Genomic DNA, 17,137 nt, shown 5'->3' with positions numbered 1-17,137 from the left:
AGGGCTTCCTTAGCCTCTCTTTCCTGGATCCTGGATCCTCAGCTCTCTCTTCTCACTCTCCTCTTTGCATGAAACACTTTTTCTAGTGGCTTCCTAAAGGAGGGTGTATATTATTTTGAGAATTTGAATGTCTGAAAATATTCATACTGTACACTTGATTGATAATTTGATCAGATATAGAATTCTAGATAGGCAATATATTTTTTTTTCTGAGAATTTTGAAAGCACTGATCTTTTGTCTTCCAGCTTGTAGTGTTGCTATTTGCCAAGTCAAATGTTATTCTTATAGATTATTTCTTCTCTCAATGTCTCTCTCTCTCTTTTTTGGGTAGTCTTATGTTTCATTCTGGTGTAGTTTTAAAATTCTAGATTCTACTCATTTTATTGGATACTCACTTGGCTCTTTTAATCTGTCCTTCAGTTCTGGGAAGTTTTCTTTCCTTTTTATTTTTATTTTTTAATTTTAAAAAGCTATTTCTCTTCAGCGTTTTTGTTAAACAGATAGGTTGGTTATTATTGTTTTCATTTCACTTAAAAAATGTTATTATTATTTTTTCTTTTTCTTTTTTAAAGTAGGCTTCACACCCAGCATGGAGCCCAAAATAGGGCTTGAACTCATGACCCTGAGATCAAGACCTTAGCTGAAGGATCATGAGTCAGATGCTTAACTGATTGAGCCACCCAAATGCCCCTAAAAATATTATTTTTAAAGTTTTGTCTATTTTTTCTATTAAAGTGTAGTTGACATATAATGTTATATTAGTTTCAGGTATACAACAAAGTGATTTGACAATCTATACATTACTTAGTGCTCATTATGATTAGTGTCAGCACACAATGTTAGTACTTATATCATTGACTATATTCCTTCTGTGGAACTTTTTACTCCTATGAATTTTTTATACTTGGAAGTTTGAATCTTTTAATCCCCTTCACCTATTTCACTCATCCCCTCACCCCCTTCTTTCTGGCAACCACACCACTTTGGTCTCTGTATTTATGATTCTGTTTTTTGCTTGTTTGTTTATTTTGCATTTTAGATTTCACATGAGTGAGATCATATGGTATTTGTCTTTCTCTGACTGTTTCACTTAGCATAATACCCTCTGGCTCCATCTTTGTCATTGCAAATGACAAGATCTCATTCTTTTTTTATGGTGGAGTAATATTCATATATATATACATACATATATATTCATATATATATACATCATATATATACACACACACACATATATATATAATATTCTTCATCCATTCATGAAGTTTTCTTGTATTGCTTCTTTGATAATATCCTCCTCTCCATTTTTTCTGTTTTATTTTCCTGATTTTCTATTAATTGGTTGTTGGACTTCTTGGATCAATCTTTTAATTTTTTTATCTTGTCTCCCCTCACATCCATCATTTTATCTTTCCTCCAATTTTCTCTAAGATTTCTCAAGTTTATCTTCCAAACTTAATTATTTTTTTATTTAAAAATTTATTATTTTTTATTTTTAAAAATATTTTATTTATTTATTCATGAGAGACACAGAGAAAGAGGGAGAGACATAGGCAGAGGGAGAAGCAGGCTCCAGGCAGAGAGCCCAATGTGGGACTCCAACCCGGGACTCCAGGATCACGCCCTGAGCCCAAGGCAGATGTTTAACCACTGAGCCACCTAGGCGTCCCTCTTCCAAACTTTATATGAATTAAACAAGTTACATCATATTTTCATTTTTAGGAGATTTTATTAGTTTTTATTTAACAGCATACTATTCTTCTCTAACAGCTCTGAGGATATTGATTATAAGTTTTTGAAAGTTTTCTCCTGCTCTTTGAATTGATGCTGTCTCTTCTTTTCTTTTGATGATATTTCACACTGGAGGCTTTCCTCAGGTGTCTGCTGATCCTTGAGGTCTGTTCATATTCAGAAGTAAGGCAACTAAAGATGTTTGTATAGCTTTGTGAGCAGAGGGAGTGGTATTGTCAAGTGGGCTGCACTGTCCTATGACAGGGCAGTTCTACTGAGAATTAGACTTCCATATTCTCTTGCCTACAAGCATAAGTTGGCTGCTGGAGTTCTAGAAGCTGTGCAAGGGAAGGGCACTGGTAGCCTCTCTGGTTAATAAGTAGGTATTTACTCAATCTCTATTTTCAGTGCTTCACCTCTATCTTCCTCCTCCACTGGTGGGGTCCTTGAATTCAAAGCTCTTCTAGGTCTTCTCCAGAGAATCAAGCTCTATTCGTATTTGCTGCCTCTGATTTCTCAGTTTTCAGGAAGTCAGTCTGCTTCCTTCTTGTTGGTACTAGCCTCTTAGGTTTCACCCCTCTCAGTCCACGGCGTCAATGACCTTTGTCTTTCAGCTGTGTATTATGTAGTTTCCTGTGGCAATGTCTCTTAATTTCTAAGAGATGCAGCTTGTATGTCTTTTTCTTGTTCTTGTCTTTGGGAGATTTTTCAGGAGGTGAAAAGCAGAAGGCATTCACCACCTTAGAAAAAATTCCTGAGTTTCTGATCTTAACAACTAATATGCTACACGTCTGCCTGGCTCCCCTAGGAGAAAAGAAAGCACCCAATAACAGGAATGGAAAGAAGAGGATTTCTCTGCTTTACAGAGTCCTTTCTCCCTTCAGTGCATCTTCCCACTGAAGCCAAAGGGACTGTCTAAAACCACCATCTCCCCATCACTCTTCTAAGGAAGGCCTTTTAGTGGTGCTTTGTCATGTTCACATGAGTCTCAGCATAGCAAAACCCTTGTCACCTGAGCCAACCACCCAGTCTTGCCTCCAGCTATATGCTTGAAGCTTGCCCTATGCCAGGTCCTTCATTCTACTCTGCATGCACTGTTCCAGAAGACCTTCTTTCACTGCATGGCTGGTAAGCTTTTCTGCACCCTTTGAAGCTCACCTTTTGTAGTGAACCCTCTCTGATTCTTCTCTTTCCCTCTTTTTGTTTTTCTGCTTTCTTTCTCTTTTTTTCCTTGCCCCTGGCTTACCCCTGAGAGGTCAAACAGGTCACTCTCCACTCTGCTGCTAAATACCCCTCCATTGTATTTTCCATCAGAATGGAGGTGATGCAGAGGCAGAAATTTTAGGCTGGGAGAGGACCACGGAGCTTATCTGATTTTGGGGAGAAGGCAGATGATACTAGGAGGTAACAATACGGAAGTAAGCTATTCAGCAGTCCCAGGATTCTAGTCTATCTTATTTCCCCTTCCAAATATCATGACTTCTTTGTGTGGCTCCTGGAACTCTTTTCTGGTTCCCTTTTCCTTCTCCTTCTCCTCCTCCCACCCTGGTCACATGCCTAGAAAGCACCACAAAGCTTCATTTAGACTCATTCTATGGCTTAGTCCCTAATTGGGCTAGAGAAACACTGAGCTTTAGCAGTATCTTGTTCCAATAAATTTTTTTTTTTCCCTAAATGGCATTGCTTTTTAGGCAACTACACAAACAAAATGGGAGATGACAACTATACACTGTGGGAAATGAACCAGACTGGCCTTTCATTGTAAACAGGTACTCTGGATGCTAAGGCCCAAATATAACAATGGAAGACAGGTAAGACGGATAAAGAACTTTCTGCAATAGCACTGTAAAACCACTAGTTGACAACTCTGCTACCCTCCCAGTGCAGAGGGAGAGAGAGAATCTTAAGTAGGCTCTATGCCCAGCATAGAGCACTACATGGGGCTCCATCTTACAACCCTGAGATCATGACCTGAGCTGAAATAGGATGCCAGATGCTTAACTGATGAGCCACCCAGGCACCCCTAGGTCTTTTTTCCATTTTTGAGATAATTTTTGTTTAAGCATTTTATTTTACTTAATATTTATTTTTTTATTTTTTAAAGATTTTGTTTATTTATTCATAGAGACACACACAGAGAGAGGCAGAGACACAGGCAGAGGGAGAAGCAGGCTCCCTACAGGAAGCCTGACATGGGACTCAATCCCGGGTCTCCAGGATCACACCCCAAACTGCTGCACCACCGGGGCTGCCCAAGCATTTTAGATAAACATCCAACTTTAATCTTTTGCATGTGGATATTTAGTTTTCCCAGGATCATTTTTTGAAAAGACCATTCTTTCCCCACTGAATGGTCCTGGCATCCTTGTCAAAAAAAATTTGACTGTATATATGAGGGTTTATTTCTGGGCTCTCTATTCTATTCCACTAGTCTGTATTCTGTCTTTATGTTAGTATCATATTGTCTTGATTACTATAGTTTTGCAGTAAGTTTTGAAATTAGAAAGTATAAATCTCCCAGTTTTGTTTTTCTTTTTCAAGATTGCTTTGGCTATTTGGGTCCCTTGAGACTCTATATGAATTTTAGGAGAGGTTTTTTTTTTTTTTGGTGTGTGTGTTTCCACGAAAAGTGACATTGGGATTTTGATAGGGATTGCATTGAATTTATAGGTCTCTTTGGGTAGCAGCAACATTTTAACAATATTAAATCTTCCAATCTGTAAACATGAGGTATATTTTCATTTATTTATATATTCTTTAATTTCTTTCACCCAATGTTTTCTAGTTTTCATTATACATGTCTTTCACCTCCCTGGTTAAGTTAATGCCTAAGTACCTAAGTATTTTATTCTTTTTGATGTTATTGTTTTTTTAGTTATCTTCTCAGATTGTTCATTATTTGTGTATAGAAATACAACAGATTATTGTGTGTTGACTCTGTATCCTGCTATCTTGCTGAATTCATTTATTAGTACTAATTTGTTTTAGATTTTATTTATTTGACATTTGACACAAAAAGAGAGAGAGAGAGAGAGAAAGAGAGAGAGAGAGCACAAGAGCGAGAGCACAATAATGCACAAGCAGGGGAAGCAGTAGGCAGAGAGACAGGGAGAAGAAGACTGCCACTGAGCAGGGAGCCTGCCTTGAGTCTCCACCTCAGGACTCTGGGATCATGACTTGAGCTTGCAAAGACAGATGCTCAACCAACTGAGCCACCCAGGCACCCCAATACTAACAGTTTTTTGTCTTAAGGATTTGCTATATATAAGCTTAAATCATTTAAAAAAAGTCTTTAACTAAAGGTTTTTTTTTTTGAGATAACTTTGATTATTCCTTACAATTCTTATAAGTATTTTTAAGACAAACCAGAACTCAGGGTGGGGGAGAAGCAAGAGCAAACAGAAACTCCATATTCTCTAGATCTGAGATCATCCATGAATTATACAACAAATCATAATATATTTTTTTCATAATATATTTTGAAGATATAAAACCCCAATCTAATTTTATTTTTCAGCATCTGAGACAACATTATGAGGAAAGAGAAAGGTGGAAGTCTTTATATGTGTGAGCATGTAAGCCTGAAAGAACTACATAAACAAGTTTATTTTTCTCAAGTCAACACACCCTCCCCCAGGAGACTTCTAACTGACAAAGGGGGCCTTTAAGGCAGAGAATAAAAGTTAAACAGAAGGGCCCCATATGTATTTCTGGGTTTTAATAGAGAGGCATGAAGTCTTGAGGGCCAGATGGGATACTAATGTGAAAAAAATTCAATACTGGCTTCGACAGAAATTGCTGTGGGATAGGTCCTAATCCAGCTCACAGCTAATTATGACTCTTATGAAACTATTGAATCTGCTGCCCAAACCAGAATAATATGTGCTAAGCCTAAACATTTCAGGGAAACATATTACTTCTCTTAAGTTGATCATATATCTTTCAGAATTTAGAGGTACATTCAACAAAGCTTGTTGATGCCTAGAATATGCCAGATACAGATCTCAATGCTGGAGATCTGACAGCAAACAAAGCCCCTGGTGCATGGAACTTTCATTTAATTGAGGGAGGTAGACAATAGTCATATAAACCTGTACTATGCCAGGAGAGACAGTACTGTCTGTGAAAAGCAGTCACACACGAGATGGATGGTAAGGGGTGAAGTGACATATTTGTTAATTAGTAGGAGGGGCCTCTATGATGAGCTGACATGTGGGCAGAGAATGACTGAAGTGAGGAGGGGAAGAACTGGGGCAAGAGCATTCTCTACTCTTCCTATGTCACAGCAGATGTTATATAAAGTGAACATAACAGGTACTTATAGATGGTAATTTATCAGTTTAGTCATCATCTGAGTTTGTTTTATGAGGACTGAAAGGACTAAAGGAAGCAGGATCTGGTGAGTTTACTGCATTATCTAGTCTAATGATTCTCAACTGGGGTTGATTTTTGCTTGCTAGGGAGTATCTGGCAATGTCTGAAGACATTTTGATTATCATAACCTGGGGGGAGGGAGAGGGTATTACTGGCATGTCCTGCATAGAGGTCAAAGATGACACTAAATATCCTACCCTGCACCGAATAACTTTATACAGCACAGAATGGTTATGCCCAAAATGTCAGCAGTGCTGTGCTGAGAAACCTTGATTTGGTCCCCAGGCAGGCTGCCGGGCCCCTGATATGAGTTGAGGAATTGGCAGGAGAAGTTCTTTCAAAAAACCCCATCAAGATATCTGGATATCTGCAAAATGGTGGATCCAAGGCCTCTGGAGTAACCTTGAGGCAACTGCTCCAACCTTGTTGACAGACTTAGATGATATCAAAACCACACAGGGATTTATTCAAGCAACATTAAGTAGAAGTTTCCTGTCTGCCTGTGGTATAAGACAAAGTAAGGATACAAGTCCCTGCCATCAAAGACTTTATGTCCTAGGGAGGATGGATGGTATTAAGACAAATACCTGCAATGTGACAAAGCCACAGTGGGTAGAAATCAAATGATGTAAGGGAAGGGAGTAATGACTTTTGTTATAGTGACCCAAATAGGCTTAACATATGAAGCATCATTTGAAATGGGCTCTGACAGTGAGTAGACTTGAAACAGGTAGCAAAGGAAGTAAAGGATCTGCTAGGTAGAGGGTGAGATGTGAAGACAGGTAAAGAGGTGAGGAATAACAATACTAATAGCAACTGCCACCTAATAAATCTCTACATGATGGGTGTGATGTCAAACACTTTATTATGACATGCAATTGTAGTCTAAACTGAAAACTGAGAGATATGCAAGTATCAGCTGAAGCCTTGCATGACCCAAAGTAACCTGAATTCCCATATTACCTATCTCAAAAAGAATGAAATATGGGGAGTGTTACCTGGGGTGAATTGCACAAATACCGAAGAAGTTCACCAATATACTGAATAACAGTGATGTTATATTTTCTGCAGTCATCCCAAAATTGGCTGGCTGAAAATTTGTCCCGTAAAACAAGAGTAGCACCTACAGAGAAGTGTATATAAAGTGTTAATAAAGAAATGCTACTAAAAACCTCTCTGGTTATATTTGTCATTTTTGAAAGGTAGAAACTTAAATATGAATTATAGTCACAAACAAGTTTTGAGTATTGATTATATTCAATACAAAAATCAATGAGACATGGTTTTATCCTACAGAGGCTTTCAATCTAGTGGGGGAGAGACATACGCAGACGTCTAATAAAAGTCAGTGTATAATAAATATAGAGTTCAAATGAATCCCTAAGGGAATGTGAATGAGTGTGTGTGTGTGTGGATGTGTGTGTATTAATTCTGCTTGGTTAAGAGCTGAGAAAGGCATTTTTTGGAAGAGGTAGGATTTGAATTATGTCTTGAGCAATGAATATGAAGAAAGATGAGAGAATTCCAAGCAGAGGAAACAGTGTGAACATAAAGATAGGGCAGTCCTGAAGGTGCGGGAAGATAGCCAAGACTTAGTTGGCTTGTGACTAAAGTGAAGGAGAGTGAGTGAGTCATGGGAGAGGAACCTGGAGAAGCAGCTAGGGGTACCATCATGGAGAACTTGGAAGGGCCAGGTAGAAGAGTCAGACTTAACTATGCAGGCAATGGAGAACCAGGGTCTTGAGCAAGTAGGAAAATTATTCTTTGATGGGTGAGGTAGACATAATGGCTCCCAAAGAAGTACCTGTTCTAATCCATAGAACCTGTGAATATCTACCTTACATGGCAAAAGGGACTGTATAGATGTGATTAAGTTCAGGATTTTGAGATGGGAAGATCAACCTGGATTACCTAGGCGGGACCAGTGAAATCATAAATGTCCTTGTAACAGGAAGGCAAGCAGGTCAAGGGCAGAAGGAGATGGAATGAAAGAAACCAAAGGTTGGAATGATATGTTTGAAGGTGGAAGAAGCAGCCACAAGACAAAGGATGCAGGCAGCCTTTAGAAGCTAGAATAAGTAAGAAAACGGATTTTTTCCTAGAGCTTCCAGAAGAGATGCAGCCGTGCTAACACCTTGATTTTAAGACTTCTGACCTTCAAAACAGAAAAAAAAAAAATCTGTGTTGTAAGCCACTGAGTTTGTGGCAATTTGTTACAGTAACAGTAGGAAATGAATATAATGGGTAAGAATAATACATATCAGACCCAATGTAATTATAGGCATGGAATGTAGTAAAGTGAAATGAAAAACTTGTGTTTTTTCACACTGTAAGTTTAGCTTTCTCCTAAAGATACAAAAGTCTGATGTTCTAAAAGAGGAAAAAGTTTTTTAAACACTACTTTTTCTTCTTTAGAATGTATTTATGGTACTTAAACAAATGTGTGAGGAATGGGGTTTTCCCTTTGGGAGCCTCAGAATGCTCCTGTCCTTGAAGATTCCAGCTGGATGATCAGGCCCAGTCAGTTATTCCTGGCTGATGTGGTGGCTGGTACTGATGCTGGGGTAAGTATTTTATAGCTGATCAATAAGTTGGTGAAGGAAAGACACAGAGCCTTGGGCAATCACACATGCATATATATAGATATATATATATGCATATGTGTTATTATATGTACATATATGATTCGTTAAAATGAAATGCCATGTGGAAGAAAAAAATCACGTATTTTTGTTTTTTAGTTTGGAGAGTTAGAGATGCCTTTCTGGGGGGTGGACATTGGGCTAAGCCTTAATGTATATAAGAGGCATAAAGCCGACTGAAAGGAGGAAAGATGGCAACTCTAATCTGAATGGTAAAATTCTGGAAGGAAGGAAAAGAGATGGAAAGCCAGTTATTCTGACCGGCACTGAGGAGCTGTGGGAGCAGGGAAGAGCAGAGTAGGATGGGGACAACTAAGGGAGAAGTTTAAGTCAGATGCTGATGGAGATCCACAGCAGATTTCTAAAGTTGGAAATAACAGAGGGGAATTGTTTATGAGACTTAAGAATCAAGTGTCTTAACCTGGATGAACACCTAAAATATTTTAAAGATGTTTCCTTCTTGATATCTTGAACAACTGTAGCATTATATTATCAGATAAGTAGGCATGAGAAAATATAGATTATTCTAGATACTTGCTGGTGATGTGTGAGTCAAAAAGCCTTGTTATTAACATAGAATTAAACGCTGTTCCTGGAAGACAGGAAAGTAGCCAAATTTTGTATTACTTTCCCTGTGGAGCGCATATGAATGTGTACTGGACTCCAGTGCCTTGTTGACAATAAAAACTCACCAGCCACGATACATCCATGGAGGCCTACTATAAGCGCAGCACTATGGTACAAGGGTAGAGTGGTATAGATGACATCATCTTCCTTGATCCCGCTTACATAGGCAAAGCCAGTTCCGTACCACAGGCGTTGGTGATTAATCATTGCGGCTTTTGGGAGTCCTTTGCAAAGATACAAGAGAAGGCACAAGTGAGCCAACATTGGCCATTCATACATACGGTCTGGGAGAGAGATCTGGCTTAGGAAGATCCATCATCCAATGGCTAGGGAATTGGATAGGGGAGGGCCATGATCAGTTACACCAAGAGTCAGCAAAATTTTTTTTTTGTAAAAGAGCAGAGAGCCAATGTTTTAGGCTTTGCAGGGTCATATAGTCTCTGTTAGAAATACTCAGCTCTGCTATTGTAGCTGATAGCAGCCAGCCATATAAAGGAATGAATGTAGCTGTGTTCTGATAGAGCTTTATTTACAAAAACAGGCGAGGGGGCTGTCTTTGGCCCACAGACTGTAGCTTGCTGACCCTTGAATTAGATCGTTACTACAACAGGAATTTGAAGAGAAAGGCATGAATGAATGTCTGTCAAATTTTTGCTCTGTGCCTACTGCCTAGCACAGTATTTTCAAAATTTCATTTAGCACCCATAATTAATAGGATAAGTAAAACTATATTCTCTAATCCACAGATGAAAAGGCTGAGATTCAGAGAGATTAGATTTTTCCCTTCCCATTACTATCCTTCATAACCACTTTTATGAATTTCTTAGCTCCTCTTCTAGAGTTTCTTTACATAAATACAAGAAAATATGAAGAGTTGCTTATTTGTTCTTGTCCTCCCCTTCCTTAAAAAAATGCTGATTTTTTTCTGCACTTCTCTCTCTCTACTTAACGATGTATGGTGGAGAGCTGTCCAAATTTATACAAAGAAATGTCCCTTATTTATTCATTTATTTATTCTCTCTCAGTTGCATCAAGTCCTTTGTATGTGTGTATTATAATTTATTTGCCTATTTTGCTATTGCAACCTGGTCCACATAGTAGTTTACACTATGAATGATGCTGTATTTGTAGGATAAATTTACTGAAGTGAAATTGCAGGGTCAAAAGATACATGTCTTTGTAATTTTGGCCCTGCCACATTGCCAGTTATATGGGCTGTCCCCATCCACTCTCCCACCAGCAATATCTGAGTGGATCTGTTCCTCATAGCCTTGGAGAGGTATGCTCTCAAATGTTGGGGTTTTTGCCAATCTGAAAGGTGAAAAATGGTATCTCAGTGTAGTTTTAGTATATTTTAATTTCTTTTTTTAAAAAGATTTTATTTATTTATTTATTTATTTGACAGAGAGAGAGAGAGCATACAAGCAGGGGGAACAGCAGAGGGAGAGGGAGAAGCAGGCTCCCCTTGGAGCAGGGATCCTGATAAGGAGCTCGATCCCAGGACCCTAGAATCATGACCTGAGCTGAAGGCAGACACTTAATTGAGCCACCAAGGAGACCCAGTATATTGCAATTTCTTAAGTATAATTTTCATAGCTTTCTTGTAAGACTCTATTAAAAAGGATATATTTATATTGTTTCCATGGGAGTTCAGGAAGTCATGGGAGGGCATGAAGCCATTACTAAGGGGCACAGGCCTAGAAGTTAAGACCTGAGGGGGTAAATGGACTTTATAAAGAAGGCAGTTCTCTGTAGACTCAGATCCTTCCATACTTGATGGCACCTTAGCTAGGGATTTGCCTAAGAAACAGCAACTCATTGTAAGGCAGGGCAGTATGGTCAACAAACTACCATAACTGTAAACACAATTCAAAATTCATTTTCGTCGACAGTGAGCCAGTGGCATTATATTAGTACTAATGCCCCATTCTACAATAATATTAAGAAATAGAGGAAAGCACCAATAATCAATTGTATTTACCATAGAAAAGAATTGTCTGGATTGTAAAAGTTCTAAAATATATCTTTAAAAAAGAAATACATACACTTTGCTGCTTTGAGTTACTTTCAGAAATTTCCTAAGATTTTGTATTAATGAGGAAATAGGAATATTTGGTAACTATTATATGATTTTGTGTTAATGGTCTGAGGAACAGGGAAAACATTTTGCTTTCCAATTGCTTAAATGGTTCTTCTTTTTTTATTTAATTTATTTATCTTTTTAGATTTTATTTTTTTATTTATAAGAGATATATAGAGTAAAAAAAAAAAAAAGAGATACATAGAGAGAGGCAGAGACATAGGCAAAGGGAGAAGCAGTTTCTCTGTGGGGAGTGTGATTCAGGACTCGATCCCACGACCCGGGGATCATGACCTGAGTGAAAGGCAGACGCTCAACCACTGAGCCACCCAGGTGTTCCTACCTTTTTAAATTTTTTTTAAGATTTATTTATTTATTTCAGAGAGAGAGAGAGAGAGAGAGCAAGCACGAGTGGGAGCAGCAAAGGGAGAGGGAGAATCTCAAGCAGACTCCATGCTGAGCAAGCCCAACGCAAAACTCAATCTCATGACCCTGAGTCATGACCTGAGCTGAAACCAAGTCAGATGCTTAACTGATTGAGCCACCCAGGCACCCCATGTTCTTTTAATTAACTTTTACAAGAGTAACTTGGCAAATAATCTTATTCAGAGATAAGGAAAAAAATCAAATAAATATCAACCCAATTATCTTTCAATTAAATATAGATTCTGAATGTGGGATTAAATTAAGGAGTGTTCTTTCTTTTCTCCCTCAAGTGGGTTTTATTTTCTATTTTTTTCTCAATTTTTATTTATTTATGATAGTCAGAGAGAGAGAGAGAGAGAGAGAGAGGCAGAGACACAGGCAGAGGGAGAAGCAGGCTCCATGCACCAGGAACCCGATGTGGGATTCGATCCCAGGTCTCCAGGATGGTGCCCTGGGCCAAAAGCAGGCGCCAAACCACTGCACCACCCAGGGATCCCTCAAGTGGGTTTTATATTTGACTGCCAAAACCTACAATGTAAAGTTCTATACTTGCGCAGCATTAAGACTAGAACTCCCTGTAACTAAGCTGTAACTTTTCTCAATCATTTCCCCATTTTACCATTCTATTAAGAAATGAAGATAAAAGTCCCATATATCCAGGTAGTGTCTGTATGTAGGAGAAGCATTCGGTTAACTATGTCATTCATTATTCTGTTGGCATGGCAATTTATAACTTTTGACTGATAGAGGATAGATAGACATTATGCCTTGGGCATTGGTTTTAATTTTCATTTATTTATTTATTTATGATAGTCACACGGAGAGAGAGAGAGGCAGAGACACAGGCAGAGGGAGAAGCAGGCACCATGCACCGGGAGCCTGACGTGGGATTCGATCCCGGGTCTCCAGGATCGCGCCCTGGGCCAAAGGCAGGCGCTAAACCGCTGCGCCACCCAGGGATCCCAAGGGCATTGGTTTTAATATGTCATTCTCAGTCTCCCTTCCTCATTCACTTAAAGAAAATACTTAATTAAAGTAAGTGTAAGAAAGGAAGTCAATATTGAGGTTCAGCTCAGGTCCAGAAACTGGGCCAATAGATGGGTGCTGAGGGTCTGTCCAGGGAAAGGAGGGAGGGCCTAGAGGCTGATGTAGTGATAAAAGACTCAAAGGAAACTTTAGCCTTATTTATTATCAAATTTTCAAATTAAAATTTGAATCAAAAGAGAAAAGATACACATATTTAATTTTCCATTATTAATAAGAATGATCAGCATGTTGGTGCTGGCTTCCTGCCCTTTTAAATATATCCCTAAGGACTCATATTATTACATTTTGATAATATTTTCTCTGGCCTTGGGTTAGGCAGATGCCTCATGTCCGTCAAATAGAAGAATTGGGAGGTATTGTGGCAGAGAGGCCAAATGTATGAGCTGTGCAGTCAGCCTACCAAGGAGGATCCTGACAAGTTACCTTGAGAAGTTCTTTACCTCTGTAAACATCAGTTTCTGGATCTGTAAAATGTGAATAAGAATGGCACCCGTCTTAGGGATGGTGGGAGAATTTTATGAACACAGACTATAAAGCTGATAGGAGAGTGGCTGGTACATTCTATCTTAAATATTGCCTGTTCCATATAGCAGTTCCAATAACACTCTTAGTTGGCAGTGTTCTTCCTTAGTGGCTCCTAAGACTACAGCTTAGAGTTGAAGGTATCCTGGATTTAGTAATACAGTATTTTATTTAGGCCCCGGGCTAAAGCCATCTTGTAAGATGCACCAAACAGCTCCAAGTCAGTGTTGCATGGGAAGATGGTGATAAAAATATTTATGTAAACATAGCTTCCATTATTGTCCTGTCATATTCTTTGGTGTCCCATTTATAATTGGTTATACATTTTTTTTAATTGGTTATACATTACATATAGACTTGGGGTATAAAGATAGTCAAAATCCAACAATCATTTAAAAACTCTGAAAACCTATTCAGTGCCAAATTTCATCTATTATCATAACTGTTTTTGTATTTCTTGGTTAACTGCTTTATCCATTTCACATACCAATTATGGGAAAGTATGTGTAGGTTGGAGAAACCCAAATGGGATCATGTGCTATGAAATAAGATCTGTTCTCACAGGCCAAGAGCTAAATCCTCTAAAGTATTAGTTATCTGATAAGTTTTGCCTAAAGGGAAAGAACATTTAAAAACCTAACTCAACATTTAACTCCTTCAGAATAAGTCCATTTCTTTGAGGATCCTTTCTTTATTTTTACCTGTAGTTCCAGAAGTATAAATGTATAAGGCAGGAGCGGAAAAAGTGACTTCGGACCTCCACGACTCTGGAATAGCTTCTGTTGACACTTCATCCACTTTGTCTAGTAAAGAGTTGACCCCATCTGTGTTAGAAGTTCTGCTCACATAGTAGATGGACACGTTATCTTTTTTCAGGCTTGGCAGCACCTCCTCAATAGCTTCTTGTAGTTCTTAGCAAGATAAAAAAATCCAAACAAGTTAAATTAACTCAGTAAAGTTCTATTAGGGCACTAGGCTTCATATTAATTTTGTTTTCAGCATAATCATAATTTTTGCTGAAATGGGTAGATGTGACAAGTAGTGCTTATAGTTCCATAATTTTAAACATGGAATTTCCTAGATTTGAAAATATCACAAGATTCCAAGATTTGAGGGAAAGCTAAGTTTTAATGGTTTCCTAGTAGCAGATAGTTGGTTGCAATTTGTCTATACAGACAAATGGACATGTGTATAAAAACCAAGATGTGTAAGTGCATAACTTACATGCATGTCTGGTATACATCTCAAAATACTCCAGAAATGAATCTAGTTATTCCCAATAGATGTGCCCCAGTGATGAAAAAGAAAAAAATGAAAATTTTAAGGTAGGAGACGAGAAACGAAAGCAAGGCAGCCATGATAACTAACAATGATAGAAACCAACTTTATATACACACATTTTTTTTAATATTTCAGTAACAAAAAGTTCCCCTAGGAAAATTCAGCCCCTCTGAGAAATAAGCTCCAAATTTCATAAGCACATTTTCTGGTCTGAGAAAAAACAGGACTGATTAGCATGTTTTTCATACTCTAGGTCATCATATAGTAGTAGGTTTTTAAAATCATTTGAAGTGACCAACATTAAAAAAAAATAGAATGAAACATAAATTTTCAGAGTACATCACACACAGCAAGAGCTAAGTTCTATGTCAGTTACATGAGTGTGTGGATACTGAATCACAAACAAGTATTTTTTTTTACTCTAGGCCAATGGCAAAAAATTTAAAAGGCATTGATTTAATATGCAAATCACATTTCATGTTTGCTGCTTGATTTCTGTGCCCTTTAATCATAAGATGAGATGGCCTTTAAACTTACTTGTCTTGAACTTGTGATAACTGAGATGAGTATACTTATTCTTAATAGGAAAGTGACCCAATACCCCAGGGAATTACCTTGGGGAGGCTATACCTAATTCATGTTATTTACTTTGTTTTTCAGATGTTTGTGTTTGATGTCTTCATCAAAACAAGAAATATCATCTGGATAGATTCATTAAAATTTTTTTTAAAACACTTTAACCAGAGGACTCATGCACCTGGTAAAAATAAATAGTACAAAAGAGTTTATAGTGAAAATCAACAGTTCCATTCCCTTTCCCTCTTTACAACTCAACCTGTGGCTTACAGGCAATCACTTTCAATTTTTAAAAATTTGTTTCTTCTAAGAGTATCCTCTCTATCACCAAATGATGTGCTTTACCTGCTACCTCTTAACTGATCAATTTTCATCCCCACCCTTGATTAACTCCCGTCCACTCCCAACAATCACCATTACTACTTTATGTTGTCTAGGTTAATAGTATTTATAGCTTTTCTGATACTTCAATTCCATCTTCCCAGCTTTGTTTATGGGTTGGTTCTAAAAGCTGAACACCAACAACTGGGATCAACAAGATTGTGACTATGTAAATATTATTCACTGCAGAGTTGAATAACACACTATAATCACATTTCCTTTCATGAAGTTTTTCCCTTGAGTTTCTTGGCTATCATTCTTTAAGATTCTATTTACCTCAATTGTTTTCCACCTCCACCAGATCAGATTGCTCTCTAGTCCCTCTGCACATCAAAATATTAACCAAAAAATACTATTGTTAAAGAAACCAGAATGGTCAGAATGGTGACACTATTTCTTGCCACTGCGTTGGTTCAGGTGCTCAGGGAGGAAACTCCCTTGATCGTCCCAACAGTCTCCTGACCAATCTTCTTGACTCTAACCTCTCCCTGATTCCAATTTATCAGCTACATTACAGCTTCTTGTTATTGTTCTCATTAAAATCTTTCAATGGCTGCTCACCCCTTGTGGTAGAGTCTACTTTCCTTATGCAGCATGTGAGGTCCTGAGGTTGAGCATGTGCGCAACTTTTCTGATGTCTCCTCGTACCATCTCTTGACCCCATTCATCTAACCACACTGATCTATGTGAACTGACTTTACCCACACTGTCACAACTCATGATCTTTATCCAGATGGTTTCATCTGCTTTGAGTGCTGTCCTACATCCTGGTCACCTGGAAAGTTCGAGATCACACTTCAAGACTCAGTCGTGGTGGCGTTTCTCTCTGTTGTCTTTCCTCCCCCTGCAAAGTGGGGTGTTCCCACAGGGGCCTGCATATATTTCTGTCAGAGGATTAGTACATAGTGCAACTTGCTTGTTCTTTTTCTCCTTAATTAGTGAAAACTTTGAGATTAAGGATCATAACTTTAAAAAAAATATCTTATTTATTTATTCATGAGAGACACAGAGAGAGGCAGAGACACAGGCAGAGAGAGAAGCAGGCCCCATGCAGGGAGCCCGATGTGGGACTCCATCCAGGGACTCCAGGATCACACCCTGGGCTGAAGGCAGACATTCAACCACTGAGCCACTCAGGCTTCTCTAAGGATCATAACTTAATCATCCTCACATGGCTGACACTAGATGAGTGCTTGATAAAAGTTTATACTTAGAGAGAAGTTGCACCAAGTATTGTGTTTGGGGAGAAGAGACAGAAGAATATAGCTAAAACTGTTGATTTTAAAGGATTCAGATCTTATAATACTTTGACTTGGTAAAAGACAACCCAGAGGCAGTGTCATCTAAATGGAGATCTGAAATATGAACTTTCATCTTTCAGTTCAGAAACTGAGCATGTTTCTAGCAGAGGGAATAGTTTACGCAAAGGCCCAGAGGTAAACAGCATGA

At 38.3% G+C, this 17,137-nt stretch overlaps 1 protein-coding gene and 1 long non-coding RNA gene across 3 annotated transcripts in view; one reads left to right on the top strand and one right to left on the bottom strand.

Moving 5' to 3' along the window:
- The window catches only part of SLC27A2 (solute carrier family 27 member 2), a 40,825-nt gene that overhangs the window by 16,602 nt on the left and 7,086 nt on the right, over nt 1–17,137 (bottom strand). The window contains exons 2-4 of the mRNA XM_038580393.1: nt 14,152–14,361; nt 9,441–9,599; nt 7,105–7,229 (exon numbers count right to left, since the gene is read on the bottom strand). Coding sequence (XP_038436321.1) covers nt 7,105–7,229; nt 9,441–9,599; nt 14,152–14,361 — 494 coding nt within the window. The remainder of the gene's footprint in view (nt 1–7,104; nt 7,230–9,440; nt 9,600–14,151; nt 14,362–17,137) is intronic.
- On the top strand, nt 2,770–15,508 carry LOC119866888. Of its 2 annotated transcripts, none has more exons than XR_005381649.1 (3): nt 2,770–2,860; nt 3,424–3,543; nt 15,392–15,508. It is a non-coding gene; the product is annotated as an uncharacterized LOC119866888 (long non-coding RNA). The 2 variants fall into 2 exon arrangements; XR_005381650.1 differs by lacking the exon at nt 15,392–15,508 and adding an exon at nt 5,250–5,746.

The sequence above is a fragment of the Canis lupus genome, chromosome 30 (genome assembly GCF_011100685.1).
Source record: "Canis lupus familiaris isolate Mischka breed German Shepherd chromosome 30, alternate assembly UU_Cfam_GSD_1.0, whole genome shotgun sequence".
Classification (NCBI taxonomy): Eukaryota; Metazoa; Chordata; class Mammalia; order Carnivora; family Canidae; genus Canis; species Canis lupus.
Note: the sequence above shows the minus strand (reverse complement) of the source record. Positions and strands in the feature narration are given on the sequence as shown.